At 47.5% G+C, this 23,962-nt stretch overlaps 1 protein-coding gene across 1 annotated transcript; it reads right to left on the reverse strand.

Moving 5' to 3' along the window:
• Positions 1 to 1,394: 1,394 nt before the first annotated feature.
• LOC121404983 (zinc finger protein GIS2-like) lies at positions 1,395 to 2,322 on the reverse strand. Its single transcript, XM_041595436.1, has 2 exons — positions 1,882 to 2,322; positions 1,395 to 1,826 (listed from the first exon to the last, which is right to left on the reverse strand). The coding sequence occupies exons 1-2, from the start codon at positions 2,278 to 2,280 to the stop codon at positions 1,815 to 1,817; spliced, it is 411 nt and encodes a 136-aa protein (XP_041451370.1). The 5' UTR covers positions 2,281 to 2,322; the 3' UTR covers positions 1,395 to 1,814.
• Between the last annotated feature and the right edge of the window lie 21,640 nt (positions 2,323 to 23,962).

Genomic DNA, 23,962 nt, shown 5'->3' on the forward strand with positions numbered 1-23,962 from the left:
TCTCTTGGAGAAGTAAAATATTGGATGGAATTTACTATCATTCTTTCTTTGAAGAAGAATGGCTCCATAACCTAAAGAGCTTGCATCACAGTGCAGCTCGGTTTCGTCGTGTGGATTATAAATTGCTAAAATCGGAGTTTCTATCAGCTTATTTTTTAGCGCTTGAAATGCTTCTATCTCTACTTCTCCAAACTCAAATTTTTTATCCTTTCTTGTTGCATCATATAATGGCTTTGCTATTAATGCGAAATCTTTGATGAACCTCCTAAAGTAAGAACATAGACCAATGAAGCTTTGAATTTCGTGCACTTTTTTGGGTACCGGGAAACTATTTATGGCGTCTATGCCCGTCTCATTTGCACATATGCCATTTCCTGTTACTGTATAGCCTAGATAGTTTACAGACGATTGCAAAAATTCGCATTTATCAAGTCGAAGATTTAAACTGTTGTCTACTACTCTTTTAAAAACTTCTTTAAGTATCTTAAAGTGGGTGTTGATATCTTCTGAAGCAATCATTATGTCATCTAAATAAATGATTACTCTACCATCTTTGACCATATCAGAAAAAATTTTATTTATGTATCTTTGAAACGTAGGAGATGCATTCTTTAGCCCAAATGGCATTCTTGTGTATTCAAATTGTCCTAAAGGCGTTGTAAACGAGGTGTATTTGATAGAATCCTCATGCATGAATACATGATGAAATCCATTTTTTAGATCTAGTTTGGAAAATAACTTCTTGTTCGCTAACCTTTCTAACAGATCATCTATCAGGGGGATTGGATAGTTGTCTTTTATAGTTACTTTGTTCAGCCTACGATAATCTACACATAATCTTAGCTCACCAGTCTTCTTTTTAATTAGAACTATTGGTGATACGAACTCTGATTCGCTGGGACGTATATAACCTAATTCTAGGTTTTCATCTAGAATTTTTTGTACTTCTGTTTTTTCCATGTATGATAATCTCCGTGGTGGACAATTGAATGGTTTATCACTCTCTACCGTGATTTTCATTACAGTTTTTACTTTGGGTTCTAGTGATCTATTGGCTAGCAAATATTGTTCTTCGAAGATACGTTTGAATTGTTCTCTTACTTTATAATTAATTTCTTCCCCCACCTTGAAAGTAGCGTTGCCTTCTTGCACAACATTGATGGCTAACATTTCTTTATCAAAATCGTTTGGCTCGCCTTCTACGTTGACGTCTATGTTTTCTTTGCCTTGTATATGTACATTGTTTTTAAAAGGATTCGATTTCACTACTTCTGGCTTTGAATTTGTAATATTAATTTTATTGTTTGACTTAACTTTGTGATAGCTCGCTACGTTGATTTTTTCTTTTGGCCCCACTATTTCCGCTACTATTGACTCTACTTTTGGCTCTACTACTTCCGCTACTATTGACTCTACTTTTGGCTCTACTTTTGACTCTTCTGTTGAGACTTTACGTTGTCTTATACTCTTTGTTGTTTCTGTGATGCCTACCCTTACAGGCTGTTCATAGTTATCATACCATTTTACATCGATCAATCTGGTCTTAGTATCGTTCACTGAAATTAATTGTAAATTGCATAGCTCTAAGAAATCTCTACCTAGTACCATATTGTACCTTGTAGACTCATTGTTCACGACCATTGTTTCAATATTAACAGTTTTATTTGAAGTTATAATGTTACAAAATATTTTTCCAAAAATGACTAATTTACTATTATTTATTCCAACATAATCTTCATGGTCTTCAGTGTTACGAATTTTAAGTCCTTCAGGAACTATTGATTGTTTAACAAATGAGATCGGACTTCCCGAGTCTAGAAGGCACTCTATGTAATATACTTTGTCAGAAAAATGAGGAAATCTTATATTATAATATCTTACGTAATCGTTTTTAGTTTCTTTGATGTTCTTCTTATACAGCTTGCAGTCTCTGGCCACATGCCCGTATTCACCACAGGCATAGCAAGCTCCATCTGGGCGTACAGGCTTGCGGCATTCGGCTGCGGAATGGCCCAAGCTATGGCAATTGCAACATTTCATGGCCTGTGACGATGTAGTTGTGGTCCCTGGTTGGCTTACATCTGACTTGGGTCCTGTGTAGTTCTTAACGTCAGCCAAGGAAGGACGCATCTTGGTGGGTGGTGGACGAGGTCTGTTCAGGTGCTGGAATGCCATAAGCATAGCCTCTGTCGAGACAAAACATTGAAGCAATGCTTGATTGCGTAACTGTTGATCCGGGATTCCATCAATCAAGTATTGTATGGTCTCAGCGTCGTTCATATTTAGATCTTTGGCAAGTAGCAACTTTTCGTGATAGTACACCACGAACCACGAACTGTTCAAACTTGCGACGAGTTTCCAGAATGTTGTCCTTGTTTCCAAACATGACACGAAGTTGATGTAGAATTTGATCAATGCCCGAGGAGAGAGGCGAGTAGTTTGCGAAGAACCAAGCACTGGCTTTGCCTTTAATGCGTGCGCAAATGAGTGAGCGCATAATGTCATCTTCAACTTTGAAAATGGCTTGAACATTTTTTATGCAGGTTAGCCAAACATCAATATCACCTTCGCCATTGAACTCAGGAACGCATTCTTTTATTACATTAAATGGGACAGCTGATTTTTTGCGCAGCTGTTCGTTTTCGTGTTGCAGGTTTTCGATGGTTTGTTCTAGTGTTGCAAAATTACTATTTATCGGAGTGGGGCTGGAGCTGCCAACTTCTATTAATGTTCCGATTTCTTCTTTGTTGTCTTTTTCGAATACCAACGACATCTTTTTTGTAGTCTGCACTATTGCTTCAATCGGCGTTTATTTTATTTTTTTATTTATCGAGCACACCAAGTCTTCAATCCGATAAGTGTATAGTTGTTGATGTCGAGATTATCCATTTTTATTGTTTTAGTCAGTAGCTTTTAATTGAGTGGGAGTTCTAACTTTAGTGGGCTTCATCCCACTTCTGAAATTGTAGTCTGGGCAGCAATTCACAACGCGTGCTTTCTCGTCTCTGCTCGATCCAAAACTGATCTCGCTCTCATTTTATTCTTCTCCTTTTCTCCTTCGTATTCTTTGCGCTCTCTTTACATTGAGAGTGTCTCTATATGTGTTGGTGCTGAGAACACGATTACAGTGGGCTTAATGGCTAGTATTAAATGTATGTACAGTGGTATTAGGGGATAGTACTGCTACAGGTGTGGTAACTAGGCCGAAGCTTGGTGCTTCGTTGACAATTTTTAGTGAGTCAGGGTGGTTTTTCTGATGCTGCATCCCGGAAGGTGCAGTTGGGAATTGGGTATTTGGTTTCAAAAGAAATGAGTTTTTGCTAACTCTGCATCGCGGAGGTGATATCTGAATTTGGGTCGATGTTTCGATACTTTTATGCTAGCTTGACTTATTGTGAAATAACGCCAATGATATCTTTTATTGCGAAATTGTGTCGGCTTGGCTTATTGCGACATTGTAGGCTGCTGATTTCACAATTGTCACAAGAGGTGGGGTGTTGTTGATCGAGAGTTCTTAATTAATTGTGTGCTTAAGACTATTTTATTTCCGGGGTGCTGACACACCGCTATTTGTGGAGAACCGTGGCTAGAGCCATGGTTCGCTAGCTCTGTGTATATCAGTTAGATTACTGTCTCCCGCCAGCGTGGATGCGCCGACCCTTCGCCGTTTGTGACGAGCCATGGCTAGAACCATGGTTCGTTACACCCCCCCCTTTCTTCCGGGTGGGTGATGGAGAGATTAGTGGCGTTGCTTGGCGGGTGCTTAGGTTCGCCTTTTTCCTGTCCTTTGGCTTGTGCCGAGTCTTTGGATTCGTCGGTGTCAATCTAGTCACTTTAGCGTGGCGTCGGTAACGTTATATTTTCTACTGCTGCGGTGATCGTGGCCTTTCTGCTGTTCTGGGTGCTTTGTAGTTGGTGTCTGCTTGGTGGGTCGATTACCCATATGACGATGGTTTTCTCGGCAGTTTTCTTTGGTAGTTCTTTGTCCAGGCATTCTTGAATGGGCGGTGCTATGTCGGGTGGCCAAGGATCCGTCGGTAGTTCTGGGTCGTCTTCGGTAGGTTCGGTGGCTCCAGGGTCAAACGTTTGATTCGGGTCTTTCGGTAGGATGGGTCTGTCGAATGTAAATGCTTGGATCTGCGGGGCCAAGTCCAGCGGCCACGGCTCCGGGACTGGTTCGGGCTCATGTTCGGTTGGATCGGCGGCTTCGGAGTCAAATGGCTGGCTGGGGTCTTCGGGTGAGAGGGTTGTGTCGAAGGCGCTGGGCGTTTCGATCCTCCGTTGGTAGTCGCTTATGTGGGCGACGATGGGTGTGGTGTCGACCATGGGTATGATGTGTTGGTACGCCGGGTGTAGTACTCGTGTTATACTACAGCCAGACTGGTACGTAAACAGGTGAGTCGCGATGACCCCTCTGGTATCGCAGCAACGACTTGTGTGGGCGACGAAGATCTCGGACAAGGCTCTAGGCATGGCTCGCTGCATGGCGCTAAGAATCATGTCAGTACGCGGAAGGTACTCTATTGTGTTGGCGAGGATCGGTGTGGCGTCGGCCGTGGGTACGACAGGGCGGCGGTCGGTGCATCGTGGGGGTATCGTCCTGGGTTCCGGGCCCGCGTTGAGGGGCTCTGTGGATATCAGTTCAATTATGGGCCCCGACCAGCGTGGGGTTAGCGTGGCTGTTTCCCGTGTTGCTGGGCTGTCGGATGGTGGTTGCCGTTGTCCTTTTTCGATGCTGATGGTCGGTTTTGAGGGTGTCCGTGCGTTCAATTCTTCCGTTGTGGATTCTGTGCGTGCTTGCTCTGTTGCTTGTCTTCGATCTGGGCTTCCTGTGTCGAGCGCCGGGTTCAAGTGTGTTTGTCTCGTGTGTGAGATCCTCGTGGTTTGTTTGGGATGCGTGTTCCCTGTGGTTGGCCTAGGACGCAGTTGCTCCGTAGAGACCGTGGGACTCGTTTTCCCGATTGCTTGGTTGCGGTTTGCTGGTGTTGACCTTGGATTCGTGTTCTCCGTAGTGTGCCGTTGCTTCGGATTCGTTGCGATTGGATTGGGTGTCGAGTGCTGCGTTGCGTTATTGGGTGCCGTGTGCGTTGTGGTAGGTCGTGGACGTAGGTTCGTTGCGATTTGTTGGGGTTTCTGGTATCGGGGTTCGGCGTCTTGTACGTGGATGGTAGTAAGCACGGGTTCAGTGGGCATGGGGTGACAGTCTCGTAGCTGTAGCAGCGTGGAGCCGCATTGGATCGTCGTTTCGGTGGCACCTAGGAAGTCCATGCCGACAATGACTTGTCCCAACATGTTTGGAAGGACCAGGAGCGGGATTTGAACCTCTCGTTGATCCAGCTTGATGTGCGCCAGTAGAACTTGTGAGATCTCTGAGACCGAGCCATCGGCCAGGCGTATGCGGACGCATGCATCTTGCAGGTTGGTGTTGTTGTCTAGTTGTCGGGCGAGGTTTGCGCTGATGAAGCTTCTGGATGCCCCGGTGTCGATTGTGGCTTCCGTTGCGTGTCCTCCTATGGTTATCATCGCCACTATCCGGCCGTTGCTTACGTGTAGAGAGTTATTTAGTCGCGGGTTGGAGGAGGCGTCGTTCCCGGCTGATCCCGTGTCAGTTGGGGACGCATGTCGTTTCCCGACGTGTTTTGGCGGCAGCAATTTACGGTCCGTGTGCCGCGTTTGCCACATTCCCAGCAGAATAGGATGGAGGGATTATGGCAGTCGTATGCCGCATGCCCCGCTTCACCACACCGGCGACAGGCTGCGCGTGGGTTGATGATGGGGGTCGTGATCATGTGATGGGCTACTTCGGGATTCGCCGTACTGTTTGGATGAGCTGGTGGTCTCCCTGGTGAGTCTGTCGATTCCCAATGGGGACTCAGAAATGGCGGCTGGTGCGAGTCGCAATTCCTCTGCTCTGAAGCCGGCCTTGCGTATCTTGGAGTGTTCCGCGGGGGTGCGAAAGTGGTCGGGATGCTCTCGAACTCGGTGGCCAACATTGTGAGCTGTGCTAAGCTTTGTAGTTCGTGTCGCCGCACGTACATCTGGTATGCTGGCAGGGCGTTATCGTAGATCCTGTTCAGTTCCTTGGCTGCGTCGTACCTGGCGTGGTGCATGAGTAGCCGTATCTCGATGAGGTAATCCTTGAACAATTCTCCTACCGCTTGCTTGCGGGCTCGGATCTGGTCTTCCAATTGTTCAAAATACCGTGGCGGCAAGAAGAAAGTCAAGAATTCTTGGCGGAAATATGCCCATGAGCTGCCTTGTAGTTGGCTGGTGCGGTACCAGCGACTGGCCCGATCGGTGAGAAGCTCTGTCATGGCCCGAGGTAGCTGATTTGTGTCCACCCCATATGAGAGAGCACGTTCCTCGAGTAGTTCCAGAAACGCGAGTGGATCGTCCTGTCCGTCGAACCTGATTCCCCATTTCCGAATCTGTTCCGCGATGTGGGCGGTGTGGCTGTGGTGTCGTCCATCTATGGAAGGGTCCATGGCTGGCACGATCCTCTGTGTGGGCGAGCGACTGGTCTCCGTAACTGGAGGTCTGGGCAAATCGGCGGGCGTTACGATGCGTGGTGGGCAGGGTGTGCTGTATTCGGCCGCGGTGGGGACTTGTAACCCGGCTTTTGGGTCGGTTTCCCGCTGGTCAGACGGCCCAGGAGTGGTGGGCATGGGCGACTTGGAGCGTCCTGCTGGTCTGGCGTATTGCCGTTCGAGGTCGGCCAGTCGAACCCAGGCATCCTGCGAGAGTGTTCCGGCGACTAGTGCGGCGAATATCTTTCTTCGTTCCTCGACTGTTCCGTCGTTTCCGAATCCGAATTCCTCGGCCAGGACTTCCAGCTCATCCCGCCGGAGTTTGTAGATCCAGCCGGTGGTGACTCCTGGATTGGTATGGTGTCCCTCCGGGCAAAATTCGTCGGGTTGATCGGCTCCGTGGGCTTCCATGGTGTGTTTCTGTGGTTAGTAGCACTGACTTACGTGTTGTTGGTGGTATTTCTGCTTGCGACCGGATTTTGCGTTTTGTGCTTGACGGTTATTGATCCTTGCTAGCCTAGTCTCTTTCAGTGGCCGTGGGTCTTTACTCCACAAAGCTCCGTATTAAGGTGTTAGTCTCCTTAAAGTCACCAAAAAGTCCCTGCTCGGGCGCCACTTGTGAGGGTCCTATTTCAGGCTGAGGTATGCTTCAGTCTGTCCAGGGTCCACTACAAGACAATTTGTAGATCGCAGGTGACTTTTAGGTTCGGAGCGGCCGAAAGAGAGGTAGGACGCAGGGGGAGCATTTTGTTGCTGACAAAAAATACTTCAAGAAAATCGTCGTTTTGGTTTTGTTGGTGTTTATTATTTTATTACTTAATTCTTTGTGGGTTTGTGTACGATGGATTACTTGCGGATCTTGTTACCTTGCCTTTGAGCCGTTGGAATGGGGGTGGTGCAGTGTCTTGTGTTTCTTGGGTCTTGGGTGTGTGACTGAGGGACTGCGTAGTACAGTGTCTTGGGTGTGTGACTGAGGGACTGTGTAGTACAGTGTCTTGGGTGTGTGACTGAGGGGTGTAGTACGGTTGGGTGTGTGGGGGCTGCCGTGGTGTCTTGTGTTTGTGACTGGGTGCGGTCGTGTCTTGGGTGTGTGACTGAGGGACTGCGTAGTACAGTGTCTTGGGTGTGTGACTGAGGGACTGCCTTGTGCAGTGTCTTGTGTTTGGGCTAATGGACTGCCTGTATCTTGTATTCGGGCTGATGGACTGCCTTGTGCAGTGTCTTGGGTGTTCGGGCTGATGGACTGCCTATATCTTGTATTCGGGCTGATGGACTGCCTGTATCTTGTATTCGGGCTGATGGACTGCCTACTCTTTCAGCCGATCTTGGCCCTTTTATGCAGCTGGCGATCGCACCTGAGACCCGGAAATAATTGATTCTTGCTGACTTAAGGTTATTGGGTAATAATAATTGTAGGGTGTGGTACAGTGTCTTGGGTGTGTGACTGAGGGACTGCCTTGTGCAGTGTCAGTGTAGGGTGTGGTAAGTAGGCCGAAGCTTGGTGCTTCGTTGACAATTTTTAGTGAGTCAGGGTGGTTTTGCTGATGCTGCATCCCGGAAGGTGCAGTTGGGAATTGGGTATTTGGTTTCAATAGAAATGAGTTTTTTTTGCTAACTCTGCATCGCGGAGGTGATATCTGAATTTGGGTCGATGTTTCGATACTTTTATGCTAGCTTGACTTATTGTGAAATAACGCCAATGATATCTCTTATTGCGAAATTGTGTCGGCTTGGCTTATTGCGACATTGTAGGCTGCTGATTTCACAATTGTCGCAAGAGGTGGGGTGTTGTTGATCGAGAGTTCTTAATTAATTGTGTGCTTAAGATTATTTTATTTCCGGGGTGCTGACACACCGCTATTTGTGGAGAACCGTGACTAGAGCCATGGTTCGCTAGCTCTGTGTATATCAGTTAGATTACTGTCTCCCGCCAGCGTGGATGCGCCGACCCTTCGCCGTTTGTGACGAGCCATGGCTAGAACCATGGTTCGTTACACCCGGAACCCACGTGAGTGTGATTGAGTGCGCGCTGATCTGGTTTAGTGCGTCCACCGTATCACGTACGAGTCTGCTTGTGGTCTTGCAGGATACCAGGGCTTTGATGGCAGCTTGTTCCTCGGAGGTATCTCCAAGGTGTATACCAACTTTGCCGCTTGCCATACTGCATATATCTCCGCCTGGAATACACTGCACCAGTCTGGTAGTCTTAGGGATATGTTGGTTGCTAGTTCTTCGGAGAAGATTCCAGCTCCTGTCCCTTCGGCCGTCTTTGACCCGTCGGTGAAAATGGAGAGCTCGTTCTGCCCCAGGACAGTGTTACTCTTCCATTTCTCCCTATCCGGTATGTGTCCTTTAAAGTTTCTTTTCCATGAGAACTCTGAGACACAGTAGTCACTCCACCTGGCCGTTCCACTATCTTCCATACGGAGTATAGTGGCGTGGCCATAAGGCGATGGCTTGAAGAACTGCGCGGCTAATAGCCTAGCGGCACTTGTCTCAGCCTTGCACTTAAGATGAAGGTCTATCGGTTCCAGGCCTAACATGGTGTCCAGAGCTGCCTGTGGGGTGGATTTGAGAGATCCGGTGACCCCAAGGCATGCTGTCCGTTGGACTTTACGGAGGTTCTCTAGGTGGGATTTGGTGTTAACCGCTTCTCACCATACCATGCCTCCGTATGTCAGGATGGGTCTTATTACCGTTGTATACATCCAATGGATGATGTGCGGCTGTAAGCCCCATGTTCGTCCAAAAGTCTTCCTACAGTTGTAGAAAGCTGCCATTGCCTTTTTCTTCCTTTCCTCCGTGTTTCTCTTCCAGGAGAGTTTGGAGTCAAGGATGACACCAAGATACTTGGCTTCGCTCGATAGCTCGAGTGTCGTTCCACCGATTGCTGGTAGTTTGAAACTCGGTATCTTATATCTTCGTGAGAACAGCACCAGTTCTGTTTTTTGAGGATTGACCCCCAAACCGTTCTGGTGTGCCCAGCTGGCGGTAGTGCCCAGTGCAGATTCTAGAAGGTCACTGATTGTGGGCAGAAATTTACCGTCTGCATAGGCCGTAACCTTATATCCGCTCCTCCCCAGCTGAAGAAGGAGGTCGTTGAGGACCAGGTTCCACAGTAGAGGGGATATAACTCCCCCTTGCGGAGTACCTCGTGTGACCGTCTTTCTTGACGAGGAGGAGCCTAGATTGGCGCTTATCGTTCTGCTCCTGAGAACGCTGTCTAGCCATCCGGTTACCGTCGGGTGTGTGCCAATCTTGGCCAGTGCGGCCGTTATTGACTCGATCCTGACGTTGTTGAAGGCCCCTTCTATATCTAGAAAGGCCGCCAAGGCATATTCCTTATAGCTTAGACTCTTTTCGATATGCCCAACAACTTCGTGTAGTGCGGTCTCAACTGATCTACCTTTGAGGTAGGCGTGCTGAGCTCCACTGAACACTTGTTTGTCTAGCTTGGTTCTTATATATAGATCCATCAGATCCATCGTTTTAAGCAAAAATGACGACAGACTGATGGGTCTGTAGTCCTTTGGGGAGATGTGGTTTATCTTCCCGGCCTTGGGGATGAAGACCACTCTCACCTCCCTCCACCCATGGGGGACGTACCATGTTAGGAGGCATCCTTCGAATATTTTCTTCAGCCATGGTAGTAGGTGCAGGCAAGTTGCTTGCAGCATGGCTGGTCGGATATCATCCGGTCCCGGTGACTTGTAGGGACTGAATGATTTAATGGCCCAGATAATCTTGTCTGGTGCCATTATATTTCGTATGAGATCCTCGATTTCCTCTCCTGGATGATCCTCAGTGTCGTTGGTGGCGTTGGATTCGTCACCGGTGACATCTGAGCAACCCGGGAAGTGAGTACTCATGAGGAGCTCCAGGGATTCTTGGCTGCTCTCTGCGAAGGCTGCGTCCTGGCTGCGGAGCAGGCCTGGTGTGGTGGGTGCCTTCGACAGCACGCGTCGAAGCCTTGAGGCCTCAGTGGTACCATCTATGGCATCGCAGAAGGCTGCCCATGATTCCCTTTTCGCCCTCCTACAGGTGTTTTTGTAGGTATTGAAGCTGCGGCGATACTCGTCCCAACTTTCCTGTGTGTTTGTCACTTTTGCTTTATTGAAGAGCTTCCTCGATTCCTTTCTGACTTCGCTCAACTCCCGTGTCCACCACGGGTTGTGATTGGACTTTGGGGGTCGGCTGATCGAGCAGGATTTGAGAAACGCCATCTGTAGAGCATTAGTGACGGTCTGCGTAGCTTTCTCTAGTGCTTCCGTTTGAACTATGTCCCCTTCCGGTGGGTTAGTCAGCACCTTCTGTACGGTTGCGGAGAAGCGGTTCCAGTCTGTCCGCTTGGGATTGCGGTAGGCCTTGGGCCTCTCCTTGTTCCATTTGATGCTGTACACTATCCTGTAGTGGTCCGAAAAGGAACACTCACTGGACACGTGCCAGTCATCGATGGTAAGGGAGTCGCTATTCGAGGCCAGTGTTATATCTATAACCTCTGCACGGTTCCTGTTGCGGAAGGTGGGGTGGTCTCCCCGGTTGCACACAACAAGATTTGTGGACAGAATGTACTCGAACAGCGACTCTCCTCTAGAATTTGTGCCCGTACTTCCCCAGAGGGAGTGATGGGCATTCGCGTCAGAGCCTAAGACAATATCAAGTCCCTCCCTCCGCGCTTGGTGGATCAGGGCCCTGACATCCTCCGAGGGTGGGTCTTCCTCTTCGTACGGCAGGTATGCAGAGGCTAGGTATAGGTTTTTCCCGTCCTCCCTCTCACATAGTGCCACCGTTAGGTCTGGAGTGCTGTACCTGGAAGAAAACAGAACATTAAGCTCGTTCCTTACCACGATACAGGTTCTTGGCTTACCCGCGGGGTGTGGCGTGAGAAGGCGGTATCCAGGGCTCTTGGATGAGGGCCACGTCCACCGCCTTCTCCTCCATAAACCGCAGCAGGTCCGCCGATGGTACACTTGAGTGATGCAGATTAATCTGCACCACCTTCATGCTATTCAGCGGACCTGGGGTGTCGCGGTACTGCTACCGCCAGGGTGCCCATACCAAAGGATATGCGGCAGTCCGTTGCAAGGAGTTTGGCCAGGCTTTCTTGACCAATGCTGATCCAGAGTTCCTTGCCGTTCCCCTTGTCTCGCGCTATCGCTCTTGTGATGGTCCAGTCCGATGTCTCCAGGATCCGGTTCTGTGCCTTGATCAGAACGAGTGTGTCCTCATCCGCCTTAATCGGGGAGGGAATCCACACCTTCATGATCGTTCTCCTGGGAATCTGATCCGTCGGGACCACGCGGAGTGCCGCTCCTGGCCAAAGTTCACCAAAACCTTGGACCGTGGTTTTGAGAAACTCAAGATTTTCTGCATTGCCACAGGCCACTGCTTTGGCTCCCTTATACCACTTGATACCGCCCAAACCCTTGAACTCGCAGACAAACGGGTTATCTGCGCGCACAATGGCATCCTTCATGGCGGTCAGGATCTCCGATTCTGCCTTCAGCCAATTTACGTCCGATATCTTCCCCTCTGGGTGACTTTGGTCGATGATGGCTACCTGCAGCTCGGCTGGCGATCCTAGGCTGGCCAGAATGTCCTCTGGTTTCGCCTTCTTCGACTCGGAAGCTTTTGTGGAGTTGTCCGTTCTCTGTCGCTTGAACCTTGGCTCTCGACCAGTCGGTTCCACCGGTGCCTTCTGTACAGAGGGCGTTGGTGGTGCCTTGGCACTCGCCGTGTTCTGCGTCAGAGGTGTGGTCTTCCCCCTCTGCTTCCCTCGCGCGTTCGCAGACGATGACTTTGAGGGTTGGTCCACCTTCGTCTTCGTGTCAGCTGATGCTGACGCTGAAGTCGACGGTTTGGGGTCCTCAGTCACCGCCGCGTGTGCGCTTGGGGGGGGCTTTGTCTCCGTTGGTAGGAGCGACTCCGTTAAGCCGATCGTACCTCCGCACGTTTTGCTCGTGCTTCTTCTTGAGGCTCCTTTCCCTCACCGTCAGCGTATCGGGGGGTCTTTGGCTAATACCACGGAGGTATTTTGCCGATGCCCTGTATCCCGACAGCCGTTTGCGTAGGGTCTCAGCCTCCGTCTTCTCATCCGTCACAGGTAGTGGACCCGAGTCGACCTGGATATTGGGAGCCGTGACTTGTGGCTCCGCCTTCTGCGGCTCCTCGTTGTATCCGAGTCGAGAGAAGGCGGTAGCCAACTCTGCCTCTGACACTGAGGGACCAGTGAAGACGAAGCTTCCGTCTGTGGTTCCCGGTTCCAGATCCTCTATCGTCCCTTTCTGTCTGCGGATCCTTCTGTTGCTTGTGGCATTACACGATTTGGCAGCCAAGCACTCCACTGCCATCTCGGGTTTCCTGCAGTCACAGGATATCGACGCCGGGGGGCCTGCGCTCGCACCCCCAATCACCGCCGGTACTGGGTCTCCGACTCCCTGCACCTTAACTGGTTCTTCGTTACTGGACATTCCCCCATAACGGATGCGTTTTATCCCTACCGCCAGGGTGAACTACTTTTAGCTTCGGCGCTCCCCCAAGACCTGCCCGGCTTGGGTGGCCCTTCTGGCAGCATTACGCTACCGCCGGTAAAGCTCTTGGGTTCCTTACGCTTACTAAACCCCCTCATCGCGGCAAGATGGTAGTTCTCCGAGGGGGATTGGGGGGTTGAGGGACGGGATTTTGTATTTGGTTGTAAACAACACAAGTTCCGTTTTAGAGGGATAAACTCCACGCGACTTTGTCCATTCTGACAGTCGCGCGAGCTTTGCGGTCATTAGATCGCAGAGTGTTTGAGGGAATTTTCCCGAGAAGATAATGGCAACGTCGTCCGCGTATGCTACCACCTTGCAGCCCTCCCCTTCCAGGTCACACAGAATCTTGTAGACTGCTATGTTCCATAGAAGGGGAGACAGGACACCACCTTGCGGGGTGACTCTGTTTGACATACCTTGACTGAGTGGACGATCCCATTGATGATGTCACCGTCCTGCATGTGAGCAATTGATCAATGAGCATCACCAAGTGATGATCCACTCCCAGGTCAGTCAGGGCCTCCGTGATGGCTCCCGGTATGACGTTGTTAAAAGCTCCCTCGATGTCGAGGAAGGCTATTAGAGAGTATTCTTTGACGTTTATGGACTTCTCCACCGCCGAGATTACTTCATGGAGTGCCGTTTCCGTAGATTTACCTTTCCGGTAAGCATGTTGTGCTCCTGACAGCCACTGCGGACTTATGGTTGTTCTCAGCTGCAGCCCGACTAGTCTCTCAAAGGTTTTGAGAAGAAAGGACGATTGACTTATTGGTCTGAAGTCTTTTGGGGTTGTGTGTGAGGGTTTCCCTGCTTTGGGGATAAAGACTATTTTAGCCTTTAGCCAAGCGCGGGGATTTTTCCCACTGTCAGAATCTTTCTGAAGATACTTTGCAGCCAGTTGATGGCCATGTCCCCGGCTTTTTGTAACTAAGCCGGAATGACTTGGTCCGGGCCAGGCGATTTGAAGGACTTAAAGCTGTTTACTGCCCAGCTAATATTCCGTTTTGTGAGGATGTGCACCATCGAGGTTTCCGGGCCTTCACTTGGAGTGTCTGCCGGCTCGATGGTCGTACACCCAGGAAAATGAGTATCGAGTAAAATATGTAGGGAGTCCTCACTAGAGTTTGTCCACGTACCATCCATTCTCTTGAGATATCCCACCGAGGGGGATGTTTTTGACAGGATCTTGCGTAGCCTTGCGGCTTCTGACGTGTCTTCAATTTCGGAGCAAAATTTTTGCCAAGAGGCCCTTTTTGCTCTCCTAGTTTCTTTTTTGTATAGGGTTAGTTTACTTTTGTAATTTTCCCAGTGCGCTTCCTCGCTGCTGCTTTTGGCTCTGTTAAAGAGTCCTGAGTCTTTCCGGATGGTGTCTATTTGTTTAGACCACCAGGGGGGTTTCTTTTTCCCTCTTAGTTTGGTTGAGGGGCAAGCTGCCACGAAGGCCTTATTGCAAGCTGCCTCGATCGGGGCTAGTGACTCCTTATTCAGGATTATCACTGCCTGGTTAGTGGGGCCTTTTGATGCCTCAACTTTGACCACCTTCCAGTCTGAGGTTGGCAGTGCTGGGTTGCATCTCTGCAACATCCTGAGGATCCGTTCGGGCTCCTTAAAAGTGGCCGGCACCCATATACGAGGCCTTGGTCTGCTGGGCACCTCGCTCCAGTACACAGCGACGAGCTTCGCCCCAGCGTAGAGTTCTCCGATTTGCGCCACCGCAGCTTTGTATAGCTTCACGGAGCGCTCATCTTCGCAGGCTACCACTTTGATGCTTCCCTGGAACCATCCCATGTCTTTGCAGACTGGAGGTGGCCCGGGATCCTTCTCGAGAAGCTCGAAGCAGCGGTCGGCCAGTGCCGCTTCCAACCACTTCCATTGGCTTCTAGGTATTTTCCCCTCCGCGCAGCCGTTGTCGAGAACGCCTATCAGCGTCCTCTCCTTGGGAGCACTCTGGAGCGCTTCGCGGCAGGTCCGGGCGTCTCTTGCGAGCGCTGCCTTTTCGGTTGTGCAGCCACCTTCTGTGGCTCCACACTGAAGTTGGGCAGCACCGTTGAGGCCCATTCCACCTTTTTCAGCCAGTCTGCTGTTGGACTGACTTCTTTACTGGCGTTCTGCCGACGGAGTATGTGCCCAGCACTCCTCTTTTCGGCATAGCTAAATTTTTTGGCTTGGACACTGGTTGATGGCAAGCCATCACCCGCAGCTTCACCGGAAGGTTGGGCAGCCGCAATATTGCTTAGCTGCCCTACCATGGTATCAGTTTAGGTTGCTGTCTCTCCACCCATCCCAGATTTGGGATGGGACCCACCCGGGTTCATACCTGCGTCTTCCACCGTGCAGGTCTTTCCTGCGTCTGAGCGGATCGGGCCAGGCCTTTGGGCCGCTGTCTTCTCCTGCTTGGGATTTCTCCCAGCCGGCATTTGGGGAGTGCCTTTCTCGTTTTTGTTTTATTTTATGTATTTTGTGTTTTTCTCCATTTGATTCCCACAAGCTGCAGAGAAGGGGAACGGTCCACCCCGGCAGAGCTCTACTTTAAGCGGGTAAGGCATAATTAGAACAGGGGGCTGCCAAGTCCCAGAGCTCTCCGTTCACGACTGGGCTAGTTTTGTACCGGGCCCCCAGCCAGGCTGACTCTTGGCACGGGTCGAGTGACACCTTAGTCCGGCCCGGTGTGAGGTGAGTGTTGGGGCTGGGATGTGGGTAGGTAATGTGTAGGAATGGGAGTGTGTGAGCTACTTAATGAGAGGCGGCACCACAAGCGCATCGTCAGTGTTGCTGCGTCGCGAACACCCGCTGGCTGTCCGGGACTGCTTATTTCCGGTACTCTCCCTAATAGCCAACTTAGTTGATTCTCTTTGGGATGCCCGCTTATTCGCAGCTGACCTCCCCACTAGGGTAGGCCGTTCGGTATCCGCAGCCTGCGACCCGTCCGGTGGCCTCAGCTAGGCCCCCTCTGAGCCACCTCAAAGCCCAATAGGATCATCGGAAAAGTTTCTGGTAAAAAGTAGTGTCCCCAGTGTCAGCAAGACCTAAAAATCATATCAGCTTCATCTGAGAATCTTAGTCCCGGTGGTCCGTCTACTTCCAGTTCACGGATGCCCTCTGTTTCTCAGTCCCTTCAGACTAGAAGTCAAAGAAAGAAAGCTGAAGTGTCCAGCCGTCCCGAGATGTCAAACTCAGAGGATGGCAATATGTCTCAAGTCTCTGGCGATACTCAACAGAGCCAGGCAACAATGGCAGAGGCCATCCAGCAGTCTATCGCTGAAGCGATTAGAGTGGCTATGGTCGAACAGACTCGAGTGCTAGTTCGAGCCATCTCTGATGGACTCCGAAGTACTCCCGCTGTCCCGTCAACAAACAGTTCGAATACAACCGGTAGCTGAACTTTTCCGATTGTCCACTAGTGGCCAGATACCAGTTTCAGGGCTTAATCAATCGGGAAATAAATCTTCCCCGGTTATACCCGGACTCTCGAACTTAGGGCAAACTCGTAATGTTGGTTCAGGACTGTCCGCCCCTTCGACAGCTTCATCGCTTCGTGCAGATCGTGTTAGCCAGATAATGTCCAATTGGAAACTGAGATTTACAGAAAAGGCTAGTATGTCCATTGAAGACTTTATCTATCGTATTGAGGCATTGACAAAGCAAACTTTGGACGGAAACTTTGAGATAACGGCTCGGTACGCTGGTAACCTTTTTGATGGGAGCGCCAGCGAATGGTTTTGGCGCTATCATAAAGGTGTCCCTGAAGTCCGTTGGATGGATTTATGTGTTGCCTTACGTGGCCAGTTTAAAGATGACCGAACAGATAGGAATATCCGAACGGAGATTGAATTAAGAAAGCAGCGATCAAACGAATCCTTTGATGATTTTTATGGCGCTATTGCCGCTTTGGCAGACAAACTTTCTGAGCCTATGTCCGAGGCAGCCTTGGTTGAGACACTACGAGCAAATTTATTTGCTGACATTCAGCATGACATCTTGTATGAGTCAGCTGCGAATGTAAAATAATTGCGTCGCCTTGTCCGTACGCGAGAGATATTTATGCAGTCCGTAGCGAAAACAAAGCTTCCCCTTGCTGCTCCCCGTGCCTTACCACGCAACCAAGTTAATTCCATATTAGACGAATCTATGACCACCGATAATGAAGAATTGTCTGCAGAAGAAGACCTTGAGGTTTCCGCGGTAGAGAATGCCTAGAAGAACGTAGAATATTCTGCTACGGTTGTGGCAGGGCAGACACGTATAAGCCGAATTGTAGAAAATGCAACCCCAACACTGCAAAAAACTCGCTTTTGCGTGCACCACTGAAAAGTGCACGCAAACTGGTGAACCAATACCGAATAAATGACTATCCAAATTCTACTGACATTATTATACCGGACGTATCAAACGGCGTATACGCTGATCTCCTGATTAGACCACTAAACCGATCTCAGCGACGAAGAACCGAATTTAAGAAAAAAATTAGACTTGAAAGAAGTTTACTCCTATCTTCTGTAGTTGGAAATCCTCATGACTTACGACCCCATGCTCAGATTATGCTTTTCAGTAAGCCAGTTGTAGGTCTAATAGATACTGGAGCTTCAGTTAGCTGCATCGGTGGAAATTGCGTTGCCGATGTTCTTCGAAGTAAGATTCAATACAAACCCCTTTCCCTGAAGGTAAAAACTGCAGATGGAAAAAGCCAAAGTTTAATTGGTAAAGTTTCCACAAAAGTCACATACAGAGGGGAAGCCAAGGAACTTTGCTTTTATATTGTACCTTCTTTGACGGGTGATCTGTACCTAGGGATTGATTTTTGGACAACTTTTAATCTTCTACCTTTGCATCTTATGACAAAGAATTTAATTATTGAATCTTTGGAAGATCCCACAATGATGACTCTTCTCCCTTCTCAGCAACTTTTACTACAGGAGGTAGTTAATTTGTTTCCATCATACTCCAAGGAAGGTTTAGGAAAGACCTCTATTATCACTAATAAGATAGAGGTGGCCGATGCCAAACCTATTAAGCAACGCCACTATGCAGTGTCACCTCCACGGAAAAGTTAATGTCCGAATAATACAAGAATCAAATAGCTCGTGGTCTTCACCCGTCGTGTTGGTAAAAAAAACCTGGGAAAGTAAGATTGTGTATAGACTGTAGGAAGATAAATTCAGTTACCGTAAAGGATGCTATCCAATGCCGCTTATAGATGGAATTCTGAGTAGACTACCGAAAGCTGAGTTCGTCACAAGCATTGACCTAAAGGATGCGTTTTGGCAGATTCCTCTGCCAAGACCGCGTTCACTGTGCCTGGCCGTCCTTTATATAAATTTGTAGTTATGCCATTCGGCCTCACCAACGCTCCCTGTACCATGTCGCGACTTATGGATAAACCTATTCCAGCCCTATTTTATATATTTAGACGACCTATAAGTGATATCAGCTACATTTGAACGCCATCTAGAAGTGTTGTCCATTGTGGCTTCTCAACTTTCTTCTGCCAATCTCACTATAAATGTAGAGAAAAGTAAATTTTGCCGAAAAGAGGTTAAATACTTAGGGCACGTGATTGGTTGTGGAAACATTCGCACTGATCCCGATAAAATAGCTTCCGTTAGGGACTTCCCGGTGCCGCAGTCGATCAAACAAGTTCGACGATTTCTTGGAATGACGGGCTGGTACCACAAGTTCATTCACAATTACGCAGCTATCAGTGCACCCATATCAGATACTCTGAAATCTAAGTCTCAAATGTGCTCCGCACCAGTCTTATATAGCCCAAATTTCTCGATACCGTTCTCATTACACTGTGACGCCGGTCATACAGGCGTAGGCGCAGTTTTAATGCAAAAAAACAACGATGGTGCAGAAGTACCGATTGCTTTTATGTCAAAAAAGCTTAACAAGTGCCAGAAGCAATACACAGTAACTGAAAAAGAATGTTACGCTGCCGTGTTAGCCGTAAAAAAGATTAGGGCTTACATTGAAGGCCAAGAATTCACTATCATTACAGATCATGCCTCCTTGAAGTGGCTGATGTCGTAAGCAGATCTCAGCTCAAGGTGGGCTCGTTAGTCATTAAAGTTGCAGAGATTTGAATTCAAAATTCTTCATAGAAAAGGCAGTGACAATATAGTACCCGATGCCCTGTCTCGTATACACTCGGAAGACTTGTCTTTCTTGTCGGTTGATAGCATGATTGTTGATCCTGATTCTCCGGAATTCGCATCTCCAGAATATCAGGCGATCAAGGATAAGATTCGTTTAAACAGTTCTTCTTTGCCCGATCTCAAAATTAAAGATGATCGCATCTTTCGTCGTTCGGAACATTTCGATGGAGCTAAGATCTCAGACGATTCGTGCTGGAAGCTTTGGATCCCACGCTCGAAAGACTCAGGCGATTTTATTATTGGCCCAACTTGGTTGCAGACGTCAAGAAGATGATAAATAATTGCCATATCTGTAAAGCCACTAAGCATCCAAATCCACCCTTAAAGCCTCCGATGGGAAATACTGGATTGGCTTCTCGATTCTTTCAAAAATTATTTGTAGATTTTTTAGGACCTTATCCGAGAAGAAGGTCAGGCAATGTTGGTATCTTTGTCGCCGTAGACCATCTGTCAAAATTTCCATTTTTGAAGCCGGTACGAAACTTTTCCGCTGATTCAATTAAAAGCTATCTGGAAGAAGAGCTCTTCCACTGTTTTGGTATCCCAGAAACCATTGTATCTGACAATGGAGTTCAATTTAAATCTCAACCATTTAACTGACTGCTGGACAAATATAAAATTTCTCATACCTATACTGCATTCTATTCTCCTCAAGCCAATGCTTCGGAGAGAGTAAATAGATCCGTTCTTGCTGCTATTAAAAGTTATGTTGACCCGGATCAACGTAATTGGGATGAGAAATGAAGTAGTATCTGCTGTGCGCTATGTTCTAGCCCTCACTTGGCCATAAACAATACCCCGTATCGGCTTGCCTTTGGACAGCATATGATAACAGATGTTGGCAGCCATAAACTGCTGCGTAGCCTAGATATGCTAGAAGATCGCAGCGTCCAATTTTCGCGAGAAGATTAATTTGACCTAATTCGCAGCAAAGCTAAGGATTCTATACAGGCTCAGCACTCTCGTAATGCCAAAGCTTATAACTTACGTACTAGACAAATTTCCTATAGGGACGGACAAGAAGTATATAGACGCAAGAAGATTTAGAAGATTTTCAAGGCCGCCTTGTAGGTAAATTTCATGCCAAGGATATAAAACCTTGACCAAAGTTATTGCAAGCGCGGATCCCACTCTGATGTGTTCCACCCAAAGTGTGATTTGAGTGGGGGGAATATGTAGTGCGCTTGTTCATAGGGAAAAATAACCGCCTGAAGATATGCCGTTCAAAATATGGGTTTCCGATCGAAGAATATGTTTTGAGAAAAAGTGGCAACGCTATCCCGTTGTTTTGATTCCGCATTGTGCTTATATTTGTTGCTAATTGCTTTTATTCAAAGTATAAGGCAAAAAGTACTGTACTGGAGGAAAGAAAAAACGTGGCTGCTGCACAATTCTGTTTCGGGAGCCTGTCTTCTCCTCGTGATCGTCAAAGAGTTCAGTAGTGCGATATTCTGGTGCCAGACACCACGGGAATTATTTGTGACAGTTGTGCTCGCCAGTTAAAACAAATTTTCCAACCATTCATATTCGGGCTATATCCCGTGAGGTGTACCTAACCACAAGACCACGGCAGCACCTGCGTGGTCAGTCACAACGCTCGTATCAACCCCCCTGGAGAAGAAATCCACGTTTTCAATTAAAGTGGTGCAGTTCCCATTGGGGACTTAGCACCACTAATTGCGTTTTGGAAGTAACGTCTGTGTATGCATAACCTTGCCGAACGGTGCTCCACGTCGCCACTCTCCACGCCCGGCTGTACCGATAGGCTTGCCACTACATTGATCAGCCTCCTATAGGAGATCATAGCCACCTGGTGAACTGTGCGCCCTCACTATCTGAGACGCCAAAAGAGTCTTTCATGTCGCAGTGAAGGGTTTTGCTGGATCCGTTAGGTGCCGTGTCGCAGCACCATCTATGTCCGCCCCATAGTGCCAGCCTCGACGGAGTGCCTGCACGTGGCATTATCTGGATTCTGCACCCTAAGCTGCAGCAACTGTTTCGGCTGCCTTGGTATTAGATTATATGGGTATAATTAGGACCTGATATGACCATATTTTAGTTTAATTTTGAATTTTTGTTTAATGAAAGAATATCCATATCAAGGTCTAAGTGTATTTGAATATTTTTGGGAACTCGTATTAACACTATTATATTTCACAGAGACCATCATTCATTTAATCGCTCATCTAACCATTCATCTACTCATCCCAGTACAGCTAACACAGGGAAAGATCTTTCTGCGTGGAGCCACGTAACTAATATCGTAAGTGATGAACTAAAAATTGAAATCAAGCCCTGAGATAAATGAAGGTTGTAACCGTTTGCTTTGCCTTGGCCTTTAGCCATTAATGAGTTCCGTAATATTTACATCTGCACCTTGCCATTGTGCATGTTCTCCACTGACCTTCTGTCACGAAGCTTTCCTGGTTTTTTCTTGAAATTTTGAAATCAGTCGAAAAAAGAAAAGAAATGAATTTACTTATTGATAAGGTTCCTCATACTACATACGTAATCTAAATATTTCATATTTTTGTATCATATATTCTTTTTTATATCTCTATACTATCATTACATTCTTTTTCTCTTTGCTTAACTGATTCGTCAGTCACTGATTATAGCTTATATACATTTACCCATTTATTATTTAATCTACGCATATATCGTTATGAATCCTATTATAATTCGAAAATAGTTGTACAAACATTGGGTGTTAGGCTCAGTTAGAGTTAGTTCGTTTTTTATACCCGTACTCAAAAAAGAGTTAAGGGGTATATTAGATTTGTGGTAAAAGTGGATGTGTGTAACGCAGAGAAGGAAAATTTTCCGACCCCATAAAGTATATATATTCTTGATCAGCATCAATAGCCGAGTCGATATAGCCATGTCTGTCTGTCCGTCCGTCCGTCCGTCTTGTTGAGCGCCTGGATCTCAGAGACTATAAGAGTTAGGGTAAATTTGGTTTCCAGACTCATGTGATATCACACTGCTACGAGTGTATTTCAAAATTTCGCCCCGCCTCCTTCCGCCCCCACAAAGGACGAAAATCTGTGGCAGGCACAATTTTAAAGATACGATAAAACTAAAAACGCAGTATCGTAGAGAATGCCCATATCTACCAGATTGCCAAATCTGAATCAGATCGGATCATAATTATAGCCAGAATGAAGAAATTTTCTGTTGCTTCCCCTGCCCACGACAACAACACAACTCATTTTCCTTCTCGCTCGCACACTCTGCCGCGTTCAGTGCGCGAGCAACCCCTAGCGGAGGAGATGTAGAATCTAATTGGAACATGTACAATCTACATGTTAGATGTAGAATATACATTGTATATGTAGATGTAGATATCATATGTAGCAAAAAAATGTAAAATGTAAAATTTTTTTTTTTTCTAAATTTCTTAAAAATCATAAGTTCAAAAATGTATATACTGACTGAGTATAAGTAGAGTCGCGTCCCCAGACTCACACGTTCCTTCTCGTTTTGTATAATAAATGCATAATTCTGAATTTCTGAAAGTATCTTAGTGTTGCCATGAATACATGCTAAATTTCGTATTAGGAGCCATGCGAGTGTCTTGTCGGAGGAATATGGTGTAAACCTAAATTAAAACGGATCATTCCATAACACCAAAAAAATCGCGGAAAATATCTACAGCAATTATCGTTGTAGGTGACATGCTACATTTTGTCCATGTGAAGCGGCAAGTAAGGTATTCTGGGGATCAGGTGCAGCAGATCACGGCGAATATCATAAATGGTGCTCCCGATCCAGGAACGCAAAAATACGAGGTACTGCTGCCTACGGCTTTGGTCACCATTGAGTCATCAGATGGCTTCCCGTTGCAATTTCAGGCATTTTTAGACCAAGGATCGCAAGCTTCGTTTGTATCGGAAAACGTAGCGCAAAGACTAGGATTGTGTCGACAAAAGATGCACCTAAAGGTAAACGGGTTATTTAATGCGCGCATTACGGAAGCATCACGGTTTGAACCGCAAGTTAAGTACAATGTCACAGCGTATGTTTTGACGAATGTTAGTAAGAGGATGACTGAGTACGGGTATAAGTAGAGGATGACGGATCTTCGGATATCGATGGAAAAATGGTCTCATTTCAAACATCTATGTTTAGCAGATCCCAATTATTTTGTACCACAAGGAGTGGATATTTTGCTAGGTAGCGACATATATGATGAATTGATGTTGAGCGAGATATATCGTAGACCTACAGGCACGCCTATCGCGCAGAACACCCGTTTAGGGTTTATTATCTCAAGGAAGGTCCAGGATTATGCGACTAACGCATTGGTACATACGGTTCAGGTGGTCAAGGATGATTCATCTGTGGAATTGGAAGGGTTGCTCCGACGGTTTTGGGAGCTTGAGCAGGAATCTGGATGGTTATCGAATAAAGAACAATGGTTTGAGGAACATTTTCTAAGAACATACAAAAGGTTGTCGTATGGGAAATATGTAGTGCAGCTCCCATTATTATCGACATTGGACCCTAGCTCAGTGATTGGAGCGTCATATCGGCCTGCTCTAAAGGGTTGTGCCATCTGGACAACCGTTTAAGGAAGGATGCCAAGTATGAAGGAAATATATTCGCGAACGATCCGTGAATTTTGGAACTAGGCCAAATGAGAGGGCTTCCTCCCAGTGGAGCGACGTTGAAGTCAAGGTGTAGTGATGGCCAAGGGGGAGCCACACTGTATTACCCACCATCCAGTGTAAGGAATCCTCGACAA

The sequence above is a fragment of the Drosophila obscura genome, unplaced genomic scaffold (genome assembly GCF_018151105.1).
Source record: "Drosophila obscura isolate BZ-5 IFL unplaced genomic scaffold, ASM1815110v1 contig_109, whole genome shotgun sequence".
NCBI classification, from domain to species: domain Eukaryota; kingdom Metazoa; phylum Arthropoda; class Insecta; order Diptera; family Drosophilidae; genus Drosophila; species Drosophila obscura.

What these genes read in the sequence shown, in the direction of transcription:
- LOC121404983 (XM_041595436.1), bottom strand. Translation starts at nt 2,280, where the DNA reads ATGAACGACGCTGAGACCATACAATACTTGATTGATGGAATCCCGGAT.